The 13,164-nt window shown below is 44.0% G+C and overlaps 1 protein-coding gene across 1 annotated transcript in view; it reads left to right on the top strand.

Moving 5' to 3' along the window:
* Window positions 1-7,503: 7,503 nt before the first annotated feature.
* Window positions 7,504-13,164, top strand: part of LOC308150269 (uncharacterized protein) — a gene marked incomplete at both ends in the record, with an annotated part of 92,164 nt that continues 86,503 nt past the window's right edge. The window contains 2 exon segments of the mRNA XM_080523119.1: window positions 7,504-7,582; window positions 8,431-8,655. Of these exon segments, the coding sequence (XP_080379245.1) occupies window positions 7,504-7,582; window positions 8,431-8,655 (304 nt within the window).

Raw genomic sequence — 13,164 nt, 5'->3', positions numbered from 1 at the left:
ACAAATGGATTAGAAGGAGGCATCTTTTGTTCCCAACTTGATATTGCAACTGGACCTATTACCGAAGTCAAACTTGTGTAAGTAAGTGAATCATCTGTCCTTCAGTCATGATAGGAAAACCAAATCGATGCTGGGAGAAGGAATGGCAGACTGTATTCTGATTGTATCTTCTATGCTCTTTGTATGTTTCTATGCTCTTTTTATGTTTCTATGCTCTTTGTATGTGTCTTGGTGTAGGAGAAACGTAGGACCACGTTGGAAACAAGTGTTTCGGTACACGTTGACGTGTAGAAACTGTAGAGAGAAAATTGTAGAAATTGTAGAGAAAACTGGGGGGGTAGAGGTGATGAAGAGGTCTGTACAGGGGGGGTAGAGGTGATGAAGAGGTCTGTACAGGGGGGTAGAGGTGATGAAGAGGTCTGTACAGGGGGGGTAGAGGGGATGGAGAGGTCTGTACAGGGGGGTAGAGGGGATGAAGAGGTCTGTACAGGGGGGTAGAGGGGATGAAGAGGTCTGTACAGGGGGGTAGAGGGGATGAAGAGGTCTGTACAGGGGGGGTAGAGGGGATGAAGAGGTCTGTACAGGGGGGTAGAGGGGATGAAGAGGTCTGTACAGGGGATGAAGAGGTCTGTACAGAGGGGTAGAGGGGATGAAGAGGTCTGTACAGGGGGGTAGAGGGGATGAAGAGGTCTGTACAGGGGGGTAGAGGGTATGAAGAGGTCTGTACAGGGGGGTAGAGGGGATGAAGAGGTCTGTACAGGGGGGTAGAGGGGATGGAGAGGTCTGTAGAGGAGGGTAGAGGGGATGGAGAGGTCTGTAGAGGAGGGTAGAGGGGATGGAGAGGTCTGTACAGGGGGGTAGAGGGGATGGAGAGGTCTGTAGAGGTGGGTAGAGGGGATGGAGAGGTCTGTAGAGGTGGGTAGAGGGGATGAAGAGGTCTGTAGAGGTGGGTAGAGGGGATGAAGAGGTCTGTACAGGGGGGTAGAGGGGATGAAGAGGTCTGTACAGGGGGGTAGAGGGGATGGCGAGGTCTGTACAGGGGGGTAAAGCTATTCTCATGCTAAAATTGACTGTAAATCCAGATTTTAAAGTTGATATTCTTCCCCGTGGAGCATGCCCCCATAACCTGTGCCCCACCCAAACATTTTAGCACCAGCCGCCACTGGGGATGCTGCCCAAATGAATGTTATTGTTTAGTGCCGTACGCTTTCGTGGTATTATATTGTGTGAATTATCATCTGTATGTTTTCTTTCACTCGAATAACCGCCGAGATAATACTTGAGACATGTACTTCCGTAAACATTAATCCAACTGTCCTGCAGTTCTAATTTGACGATGTGTCCCAGTCTATACCATGGCGGAGTGGTCAAAAACAACTCTCAAAAGGCTTTTGACGGACGCGGAAAACGCAGAAAATCGAACCTGTTCCGATTTTTTGGGCGACGGACGAATATTACGGATTCGGTGTACAAGCGTGATTGACACAACATGAGTTTTTTTTTTTTTTTTTTACGGACGTAAAAAACGCATTGATGTGCAAGGGCCTGACAAGTGATGTTTTCTTTCTCTTCCACTGAAGAAGGCCCCTCTGTACAAGGTCTTCTCTGTCAACACACAGTTTAAATTCTCCTGTGGTGTGAACTTGCTGTTCAATGAAACGAGTACATCATCTGACCACTGGCATCACAGAGATGGCGTTTAACAGTTGCCAGGGCAAGAAAGCCAGCGAAGTCTTCCAGAGTTACATGAAAGAATCGTGAACACCATACTTGAGTGTCTAAATGAGGTGGCCAGCACCAAGGACCTCATCGAGCCAGATGAGACAGGGTTAAACAAGCCAGATGAGACAGGATTGACAATGGAAGCTGGGACAGGGTTAAACAAGCCAGATGAGACAGGATTGACAATGTAAACTGGGACAGGGATAAACAAGCCAGATGAGACAGGATTGAGAATGGAAGCTGGGAAAGTGATAAAAAAAGTTCTTAGATTTCGTCGCACAACAAAATTCGATATTTAACAGTGCAACCGAATGTCCGATGCGACTCGTCGCACACCGCGTGCATTGTCTCATTCAAAACAATGGAAGCGATAAATAAATCACATGCCGTGTGCATTGGCCTTTACTGCTAAATCATAGACCTTTTCTTTATAACAAGCATAACAGAAGATCGCTAGTATGCTGATGTCTCTAGCTAGTTAGCTAACGTTACAACATGGTTTTAAGCTGATTTGTGCATGACAGTCCTGCATTATTACATAATTTCCATGTCCTATTTTAATGGCATATGATACCCAAAATGTTCAGCAGTGAAGTTGTTGCCCTAGCTAGCTAACTCTGTCAAATAGACTTAATTTAATAACCTTGAAGCTCTTAGAAATCCACTTAAACTAAGTTCCTCATAGCTGCAAAATAAACCACTGAAAAATACGCTAGCTACCCATCTTGATTACTAGCAATTTTCTTAATCATATTGACTCTTGGCTGGCTTTATACGCCATTGTAAGGCAGGTGCTCAAGCTAGTTACTGTATGATCAGTTAAAACGTGAAAACCAATGAGCAATGGACAAGAAACAGTGCAACTGGCCTCCATCCCCTTCCCAAAGAGCTGAGGTAGCGTAAACCCCACTAGCATTTTCAAAAGCATTTGAAAGACTATAGGCAACATGAGGTTTTGAGTTTCTTTTATGTGTTCTTTTGAGAACATTTGCGTAATTCATGTTACCCATATATAATAAATGCTTAATTCATATATATAAAAATCAGGTAAGAGTTTGTAATGTTCATGATTTCTATTACGCATAGAGACTGTTTGGGTGGTAATGTTGTATCAATGTCATGCTGCAGGTCTAACCACGACAAAGAGATTGTGTTCATGTGATTTATTCTCTGCATGTTATTAGAGAAGATACATTATGATCAAATGTATTGCATCTCCAAACTGCTCTTATTTTGATAGAATTGATACTACATATTACACAATTGAGCCAGATTATCTACTGTATGGCTTTGCTGGCTGATACGTGTTTGTTTAGGATCACCCTACAGCCTGTGTCTAGAATTGCTTTTATTACGTCTCTATGTACAAGTACACAAGAGTAAAATTCACCCATCCTGCATCCCAATTCTCCACCTTTTCCCCCTGAAGTCAACTTTCACAGTCCCCTACATTTCAAACATTAGGATTGGTGTAACGCTGCTTTTGAATCCATTCAAATCAGGGGTGATTTAATGCGCCCGGCCCCTTTCATAAAAGTACAGCAGTTTCATGGTGATTTATATGCCTGTGTGTCACTCCCATACTCGTGGTTTGTGGGTGACAAAAACACCAGATGCGGGCACTTAACAGAATGCTGAAGTTTCTGACTGAGCTGGAGGAGAGCGCTGTCCAGCTAGACAGTATGAGGAAGGGAGCAAAGATTTCTAGTGTGACAGGCAGCTCTGTAGGGGTGCTTGGAGGGATCCTGTCCATTGTTGGATTGGCCCTAGCTCCCGTAACTGCTGGGTTGTCTTTGGCTCTGACAATGACTGGGGTGGGGCTGGGTGTCACCAGTGGGGTCAACAGTATGACCACTGGCATCACAGAGATGGCGTTTAACAGTTGCCAGGGCAAGAAAGCCAGCGAAGTCTTCCAGAGTTACATGAAAGATGTGAACACCATACTTGAGTGCCTAAATGAGGTGGCCAGCACCAAGGACCTCATCGAGCCCGATGAGACAGGGTTAAACAAGCCAGATGAGACAGGATTGACAATGGAAGCTGGGACAGGGTTAAACGCAGGACACAGTCAGACACCAGCTGAGTGAGTCTCACACACACACACACACACACACACACACACACACACACACACACACACACCCCCCCCCCCCCCCCCCCCACACACACACACACAAGCTTTCTGACTGACTGGCGTGTGTTCTGTGGGCTCTAGTGACCCGTTGGGAGCACCAGCGGAACCCGGAAGAACGCCAGTCTATCTCTGAGCAGAACCACGGAGAGATGGAAGAACTGATCCCAGACCAGTCTGAGAGGGATCAGGGTCACCAGGCAGCAGACAGAGGTGCAGTCACACTGGCCGGAGATCAGGTCTTTGACCAGCATGACAAAGACGTGGTGGATCTGACCCACGACCAGTCTGAGAGGGGCTACATTGACCAGGCAGCAGACACTAAGGCAGTCAAACTGACCGGAGATCAGATCTTTGACCAGCACGACAAAGACAAATTAACGCAGGTATAGTGGCTGCAGCAGGGGAGGCGATACCGAAATCAGGGCCAAGGCAAATGAATAGAAGAGTACCGTGGTGGTCAAAAGAATGCAAAGATTCTGTTAAAATAAGGAATGGAGCATTTAGGAGATTGAAGAATCTCCATAACTTTCAGCTACTGACTGAATATAAGAGAGCACAGGCACTAGTAAGGAGAGCTGTTAGGAAGGCAAAGAGGGAGCACTGGAGAAAGTTCTGTGACTCTGTGGGACGTACTACTCCAATAGGGCAGGTGTGGGGAATGGTTAAAAATATGAAAGGGATAGGGAGGAAATATGGGTATCCTATGCTTATTGAAGGTGATGATGTTATTGTTACAAGCAAAGAGAAAGCTGAAGTCATTGCTAGAACATTGGTTAGGGTACATAGCTCTGACAACTTAAGTCTGGAAGAGAAGAAAGGGAGGGAAGAGACTATGTTAAGGTATCCTGATGTAGATGTGAGGGTGGATGGAGTAGAGGGCAGCTTGGATGCATTGTTCACTAGAGCGGAACTACTTAAGGTGCTGAGGAAGTTAAAGAAATCTGCTCCAGGGAGGGACTCTATCTGTTATATCATGTTGGAGAAACTGAGTGATAAAGGGAAAGATGTTCTGTTGATGCTGTGCAACAACATTTGGGTAGAGGGAGTGATTCCCCAGGGGTGGAAAGAGTCCTTAATTGTGCCAATTAGAAAACCAGGTAAAGATCCCCACAATCCAAGCAGCTATAGGCCAATTGCATTAACCTCCCAGGTGGGAAAAACTATGGAGAAAATGATAAATGACAGGTTAACCTACTGGGTGGAATCAAAAAATCTGCTACAGAGTTACCAGAGTGGATTTAGAAGAGGGAGAGGTACTATGGACCCTGTTATATGCTTGAAGGATGACATTAGAAGAGCTCAAGTAAACAAAGAGGTAGTGGTAGCAGTCTTTTTTGATATTGAGAAAGCATATGATATGATGTGGACAAAGGGCCTGTTGATAAAACTGCAGGAAATGGGGGTTGGGGGCAGAATGTTCAGGTGGATTAAGGATTTTTTGTATGAAAGGAGCCTGAGGGTTAAAATTGATGGGGAGGTCAGTGCTAGATATATAGCAGAGAATGGAACCCCCCAGGGAAGCATTGTAAGCCCCTTATTGTTCGATATTATGATCATATTTTTAAAAATGTACAGGGAACTGACGGAGTGGCTTTGTTTGCTGATGATGGTGCTATGTGGAAGAAGGGGAGGAATGTAGGTTTTATTGTTAAGAAAATGCAGAATGCAGTTAATGAAGTCCAGCAATGGGCTGTACAGTGGGGATTTAGGATTTCGGTAGAGAAGACCAAGGTTATGTTTTTCTCAAGGGGGAACATTGGTCCTGAATTTAAAATTCAGTTGGCAGGCAGAGAGTTGGAAAGAGTTGAGGTTTTTAAATACCTCGGGATGTGGTTTGATAAGAGGTTAACTTGGGCCTTCCACATACAGGAGATGGAGGCTAAATGCAAGAAAGTTTTAAATATAATGAGGTGCTCGTGTGGTAGTTGAGTGGGGTGCGTCTGGGTCTGCATTGAGAGCAATCTACACTGGCATGATGAGATCAGTATTTGATTATGGCTGTGTGGTTTATGTGTCAGCGTCTAAATCCACATTAAGGAAACTTGATATGTTGCACAATCAAGCTCTGCGCATTTGTAGTGGATTAGCTAAAACTTCTCCGATAGCAGCAATCCAGGTAGAGGTGGGCGAGATGCCTTTGCATTTGAGAAGAGACCAGCTTGCTCTGGTATATTGGGCTAACCTCAAGGGACACAGTGGGGACCATATTGAACAGCCAGTCCTGAGGGATTGCCAAGAGAGGCTGTATGAGGGAGGGAAAAGCTTTGGGTGGACAATCCAACATAAAGTAGTAAATATGAGCATAAGCAATTTTAATATCAGCCCCACGGTGGCATTCCCTGCAGTCCCCCCCTGGACATTTGAAGAGGTGACAGTAGATTTAGGACTGCTTGAAGCAAAACAGGAAGGGGGAGTAGATAAATGGAGGGTACAGGGATGCATTAGGGAACAGTATAATCAGAGGTTGATTATCTTTACAGATGCATCAAAAAGGAGTGATGGGAGGGTGGGAGTAGCTCATGTGATACCGGAAATGGGTCTGGCTATAACAAAGAGGCTGACGGATAATTTGGCGGTTTACACAGCAGAACTTTTAGCCATATGGTTTGCCCTGTTATGGGTTGAAAGTGTTGGGTGTAACAGGCAAGCAGTAATAGCATCTGACTCCAGCTCTGCTCTTTTAAGTATGCAAAATGCATACTCAGCATCCAGGATGGATATTATTTTAGAAATGTTACAATTAGCAAGTGGGATGTTAAAGGCAGGTTTTAAATTTTCTTTCCTGTGGGTGCCAGCTCACATAGGGGTGGAGGGAAATGAGTTGGCTGACACCTATGCCAAGAAAGCAGTAGAAAAAGAGAGAGTGGAGGTGGAAATTAAATACAGTAAGGCAGAGGTAAAAAGTATTATAAAGGCAAAATCGTATGAGAAATGGCAGTATATTTGGAACAGTGGGACCTCTGGGAGACACCTTTTTTATTTTCAACCAAAAGTGAGGGTGGATAATAGTACATGCAGGTCCAGGCGTGAAGAGGTGGTGCTGGCCAGGTTAAGGATTGGACATACCAATTTAAATAGTACCCTGTTTTTAATAAACAAGCATGCAGATGGCAACTGTGAGCAGTGTCTATGGAATAGACCAGAAACAGTGGAACATGTTTTAATACACTGCCAAAAGTATCATAACGAAAGGCGTAGGTTTATTGCTCAGGTGGAGGAAAATAAAGAAGTATTTGAGATGAAATATATTTTACAGAGAAGGGAAGAGAAGATTTTAAAGTTGTTGTTTTTCTTTTTAAGGGAAACAGGGCTTTTAAAAATAATTTAAGTTAGTAAAGTTAAGAAGCAAGTCCTGTGCCACACTCCAGTCCAGCGGTGGCGGTAATACACCATGTGGTTGTCAACCGCCAATTGAAAAAAAGAAGAAGAAGAAGAAGAAGAATGTCAACGATGCATTACCGCCCCCCACTGGACTGGAATGTGTACCATTTTCTCCCAATGGCCCGAGGCTAGGGCGGTTGGCATGGTAACGCTTGTATTAGTCCTTTGGCATAGTTAGCAAACTAGCTAACAATAAACGTCATCGGGAAGCTACCTGTAAATTAGTCTACTCTGACTTGCCAGCTACTATTTGTTAGCTAGCAAGGATGAAGAAGAGGGTTGAGAAAGTAGTGAAAGAGAAAGACAGGCCGAATTCTGTTGAAGAGAAGCCCTCAAAAACAATGGGTAAGTCGTGATGTCGAGATGAGGTATATAGACCAGCGACCCGGTTAGTAGAGTACGAGCACTCATGCCACTATATGTACATTCTTAGATGAGGCAATAGGCCTTTTCATCTTTCACCATTTATACTCACTTATGTAGGCTACAGTACAGACAACTTTTAGTTTAAGTTTTTAGTATTTTTTTCCTAGCACCAGGGGAGCCCCCCCCCCCTAAATTTCGTTGTATGGTACCTGTACTGTATTAATGACAATAAAGACCATTCATTCATTCATTCATTCAACTTTTAGCCTTAAGTATGTATTGAAAATGAGAGTGCCTTTATCTCTTATCATTATTTTAAATATATCATGTGAGTGTTAGGACAACATGTATGACTATAACTACATTGGGTTAGACTTGTGGAAACCAACCGCTTAGCATTTCTAAGGTGTCAGGATGTACAGGTGTAAGACCATACTAGAATGCTTCTGAGGCTGTAAACATACAAATGTTTAACCCTTCATATATAACATTGGTCACACAGTGACCACACCCTAACCCTAACCCTTCATATATAACATTGGTCACACAGTGACCACACCCTAACCCTAACCCTTCATATATAACATTGGTCACACAGTGACCACACCCTAACCCTAACCCTTCATATATAACATTGGTCACACAGTGACCACACCCTAACCCTAACCCTTCATATATAACATTGGTCACACAGTACTTAAGGGTAAGCCTGTGCCCCCTACAGGTCCATCACGCCGCCAGCAGAGGAGACTACAGTTCGTGTCTCCTCCCCCCCCCGCACCCGCTCTTCTCCCCCCCCCCCCCCCCCCCCTCTGTGCTTGTAATAGGCTCGTCCATGGTCCGCCATGTTGCAGTCCTGAAGGCCAGAACCCACTGCATCCCAGGTGCCAAGGTGAGGGACGTCGCCGCGGTCGTCCCGATGCTGGTGGATGATGCCCCCCCCCAGGTCACCTCCGTCATCGTCCACGTGGGTGCCAACGACATCGGACGGGAGAGGTCGGAGGAGCTGAAGGAGGACTTCCGAGCCCTCATCGCCACCGTCGAGGGCACAGGTAAGACCTGCATCATCTCGGGCCCCTTCCCGAGTCCCAGGTATGGCGACACCAAATACAGTAGAATTCGAAGTCTTCACCTTTGGCTACAGGGATACTGCTGTCATATGAAAATCCCATTTATAGACAATTTCACCACGTTCTTTAACCGTAGTGAGCTGTTTGCGAGAGATAGGTTTCACCCAAACAGGTATGGTGCCCGCCTGCTGTCGATGTCCATGGACCTCGCTGTCCAGCCCTGGACCTGGCCGGTGCCCTGTCAACGCTGATGTGGGATGAGTCCGATCCTTTCCTCTAACACCAAACATGCCATCCAGACTATTGTCTCCCATCGGACTCCCTCCACCACAAATAAGGTAATACATGGCGCAAATTTGAGAAATGTATTACCCATTTCATTAAGTATGCCCTCGAGTCAGTCCCAGTGTCAAAATGACATCTCCATGGCAATTTTGAATATCAGGTCCCTATCGAACAAAAAAACATTTATCATAAATGAGCTCATTTGTGATAGAAAACTCGACTGTATGCTACTCACAGAAACCTGGTTAGATACAAATGGAGCAGCAGCCCTTATTGAGGCATCTCCCCCCAACTACAGTTTTTTCCAATCAATCAGAAATGGAAAAAAGGGGGGAGGAACAGCTACCATAGCTTCAAATAACCTAAACTGCAGGAGCATATCCTTTGATATATTCTCCTCCTTTGAATATCATGCCACATTTATGGCATGCCAACCACCTATTCTTACGGTAACTGTATACAGGCCGCCGAAACCAGCCCCTACTTTCCTACCTGACTTCTCTGAGTTCCTATCCATTATCCATCCAAACTATGATAGGATTATTATCACTGGTGATTTTAACTTTCATGTTGATAATGGGGCTGACTTGAGGGCTAGGGAGTTTATTGACCTCTTGGAATCTATGGATTTTGTCCAACATGTCAATGAACCCACTCACAATCATGGCCATACCCTTGATCTTGTGATTACAAAGGGTCTTGAGGTCTCAATAGCAGGTATCAGCGACCTGGCCCTCTCTGACCATTTCTGTATTTTCTTTACCATTGTAACACGTAAAGCTGAAAGCAATGCTGAACGTGTTGTTAAAAAACGTTATCTTACCCCTGCAGTGGCTGAGAATTTCAAAGCTTTAATGAACAGTAATCACACAACTCCCACGTTGTGTGAAAACGACTTAGTAATTACCTTTAACAATAAAGTAAAAATGGCCCTAGACTCCCTGGCACCTACCAAATTAAAAAAGGTTGGAGCCAAGAGGAGAGCACCATGGCGAAACAGTGAAATAAATCTCCTAAAGAGAACATGTAGGAAAGCTGAGCGCAGATGGAGAAAGAGCAAATTACAGATTGATCAGAATATTTTTAAAGAACATCTATCTGCCTTTAACTTGGCAATGCGAAATGCTAGAAAAAAATCACTTCTCAAAGATAATATCTACAAACAAGAATAACCCCAGGGTCTTGTTCTCGACAATTGATTGCCTTGTAAACCCTGCTCCTAAAACTCTAGACGGCGCAGCCTCTGTCACCAAATGCGAGGAATTTGCAGCCCACTTCAGGGATAAGATAACAAATATTAGAATGTGTATTACTCAGGAAAGACTAGGTTTGTGTAGCACCACAGATCCGCCACCACAGAACATGACTATGAGCATGTTCACCATGATTAGTACGGAAACATTAGGTAAAATTGTGTCACAGCTTAAACCGTCTACGTGTCCTCTTGACCCTATTCCTACCACCTTTTTAAAGGACATTTTTGAATCTGTATCTGATGACATACTAGGCATTGTAAATCACTCCCTACAAAAAGGGATATTTCCAGCGGCGCTTAAAACTGCCCTGGTTAGACCCACCCTGAAGAAAAGTAACCTAGATCCTTCTGATCCAAAAAACTGTAGACCAATATCCAATCTCACTTTTCTAAGCAAAATTTTAGAAAAGGCAGCGTATAGACAGCTTCATGAATTCTTAGTCTTAAATAATAGGTATGACCCACTTCAGTCAGGTTTCCGATCATACCACAGCACAGAAACCGCTTTGCTTAAGGTAACTAATGACCTTAGGATAAATGCAGACTCGAAAAAACTCTCGATTCTTGTACTCTTAGACTTAAGTGCAGCCTTTGATACGGTAGACCATTCCATACTTATTGAGAGACTTGAAAACTGGGTTGGCCTCTCAGGTCCGGTCTTGAACTGGTTCAGGACTTACCTGGCTGACCGAGACTACTTTGTAGCCCTTGGTGACCATAAGTCAAAAAATTATAGCACAACCTGTGGAGTTCCCCAGGGGTCCATTTTAGGACCGTTGCTCTTTAGCCTATACATGCTACCCCTCAGTTCTGTTATCAAGAAGCATAGCGTTAACTACCACAGCTATGCTGACGACACTCAGCTTTATATCTCAGTAACTCCCAACGACTACAAGATGATTGACCACCTGATAGATTGTATTGCCGATATTAATATTTGGATGACACAAAACTTTCTCCAACTCAATCAAGAAAAAACAGAGGTATTGATCATTGGCGAGAAAACTGGGAGAGAGAAATTATCTGCACACTTGAAAACACTAGCTCTTAACACTAAGTGTCAGGCCAGGAATCTTGGTGTCATAATTGACTCAGATCTACATTTTGAAACTCATATTAATAATACTATTAAAACATCCTTCTACCATCTAAGAAACATCACTAAGGTACAATCATTTCTCTCCCAGGCAGACACTGAAAAATTAATGCATGCGTTTGTTACTAGTAGGCTAGATTACTGTAATGCTCTCCTGACAGGTCTCCCCCAAAAAATGATAAATAGACTACAAATGGTTCAAAATGCTGCTGCTCGTGTCCTTACTAGGACCAAACGAAGAGCGCACATCACACCTGTCTTGAGATCACTACACTGGCTCCCTGTCAGTCATAGAATAGACTTTAAGATCCTTTTACTAGTTTATAAATCACTTCACTGTGATGCACCCAATTACATGGTGGACATGCTCATAAGATACACACCAGCTAGACCCCTACGGTCTAGTGGCACGGAACTTTTAATAGTGCCAGAGGCTAGGACAAAGAGATTTGGAGGATCAGCTTTTAGCATATATGCTCCTAGATTGTGGAACACCCTACCTGAGGGCCTGAGGTTGTCTAAAACTCAGGACATTTTTAAGCGTGACCTCAAAACCTACTTATTCAATGTCGCCTTTTGATACTACGGGAGACATTGGACATTATAGAACTAGGATCACTAGGCCATTACACCATACTCGTGTTTTGAGATTTGTGTTGACAGGAAAATGGACCCGGGTGCTGATGAGGCACTGTCAACTCCAAATAGCACCTAGAGCAGTACTGGAACCAGTACAAGGGTGTACCAGGACCACCATCAGGTTGTATTGCTGTCATCTTTATTGTCTTTATTGTGTTGTTGCATCATAACTGTGCCTAAGATTCTCTTTTGGCAGGACCTGTGACCATCCGGATGCAGAACGATGCAAATATAACACTAAATTTATGGACAGAGTGTACGCCGATAATATGCAAGGAATTTTTCCTGGATACATGGTGTACAGGTTTTTGCCCTTGCTTGCTTGCTTTGTGCCGGTGGTCCTTGGCCTCCCCTTGGGGACCGCTGGGTACTGGTAGGCAAACTGGCTAGTAGTCGCTCTATTGGTAGAGGGCTGCAAGGGAATTTTTTCCTGGCTACATAGTATACAGGTTTTTACTTTTGCCTGCTCGCGGCTCTGTCAGTATTGATTGATTGACTGATTGACTGAACATTTTCATTGTGTGAAGCGCATTGAGTTGCATCTTGTAAGAAATGCGCTATACAAATAAAATTTGATTTGATTTGATTTGATAAGGCCTCCATATGGCCTCTACTCCCAGAGGTCATTGATTATATCACGATGTTAGTCACAGCATTAATCATGTACTACTGTACTGTCTCATGTAAGCAAACTGTAGTTGAGAGCTCACAGGTAGCTAGCATCTCTATGGCCGGATCTTACCCTGGCCCTAGAGGCTGCAGTACCCGATCACTTGTCATCCGTCATGCGATCTCAATACTGGGACATCTTAGCAGAGTGATTTATCGATCTATCTATATATATACATAGTCACAAATGTATTTATATGCTAGTATTTTCTATTTGTCATTTTCTATCCTATTGGAACAGGTGAGGGAGGAAATGGACAATTCATTTTAAAACATGAATTATTGATGCTTGAATGCAAAACCAATTTGAAGTCCAGGCAATAAGTTTCTTTTGATTATGGCTGCATTCATAAATTCGCTCTGGAAATCTGATCAGCACTCATGGAATGCCTCTTGTCGAATCAAATTACTTGGTCCCTTAATGACGTTGAACCCAGTGTGCGGTCCGGCGCTCTCAGAGCGAATTTACAAATGCAGCCTATATAATACCAACTGACACTACATGAGTACAACTCATATACAATGGAACCCACGGCCCTACTCCGTA

The sequence above is a fragment of the Nansenia antarctica genome, assembly GCF_963989245.1.
Source record: "Nansenia antarctica genome assembly, chromosome: 2".
NCBI classification, from domain to species: Eukaryota; Metazoa; Chordata; class Actinopteri; order Argentiniformes; family Microstomatidae; genus Nansenia; species Nansenia antarctica.
Note: the sequence above shows the minus strand (reverse complement) of the source record. Positions and strands in the feature narration are given on the sequence as shown.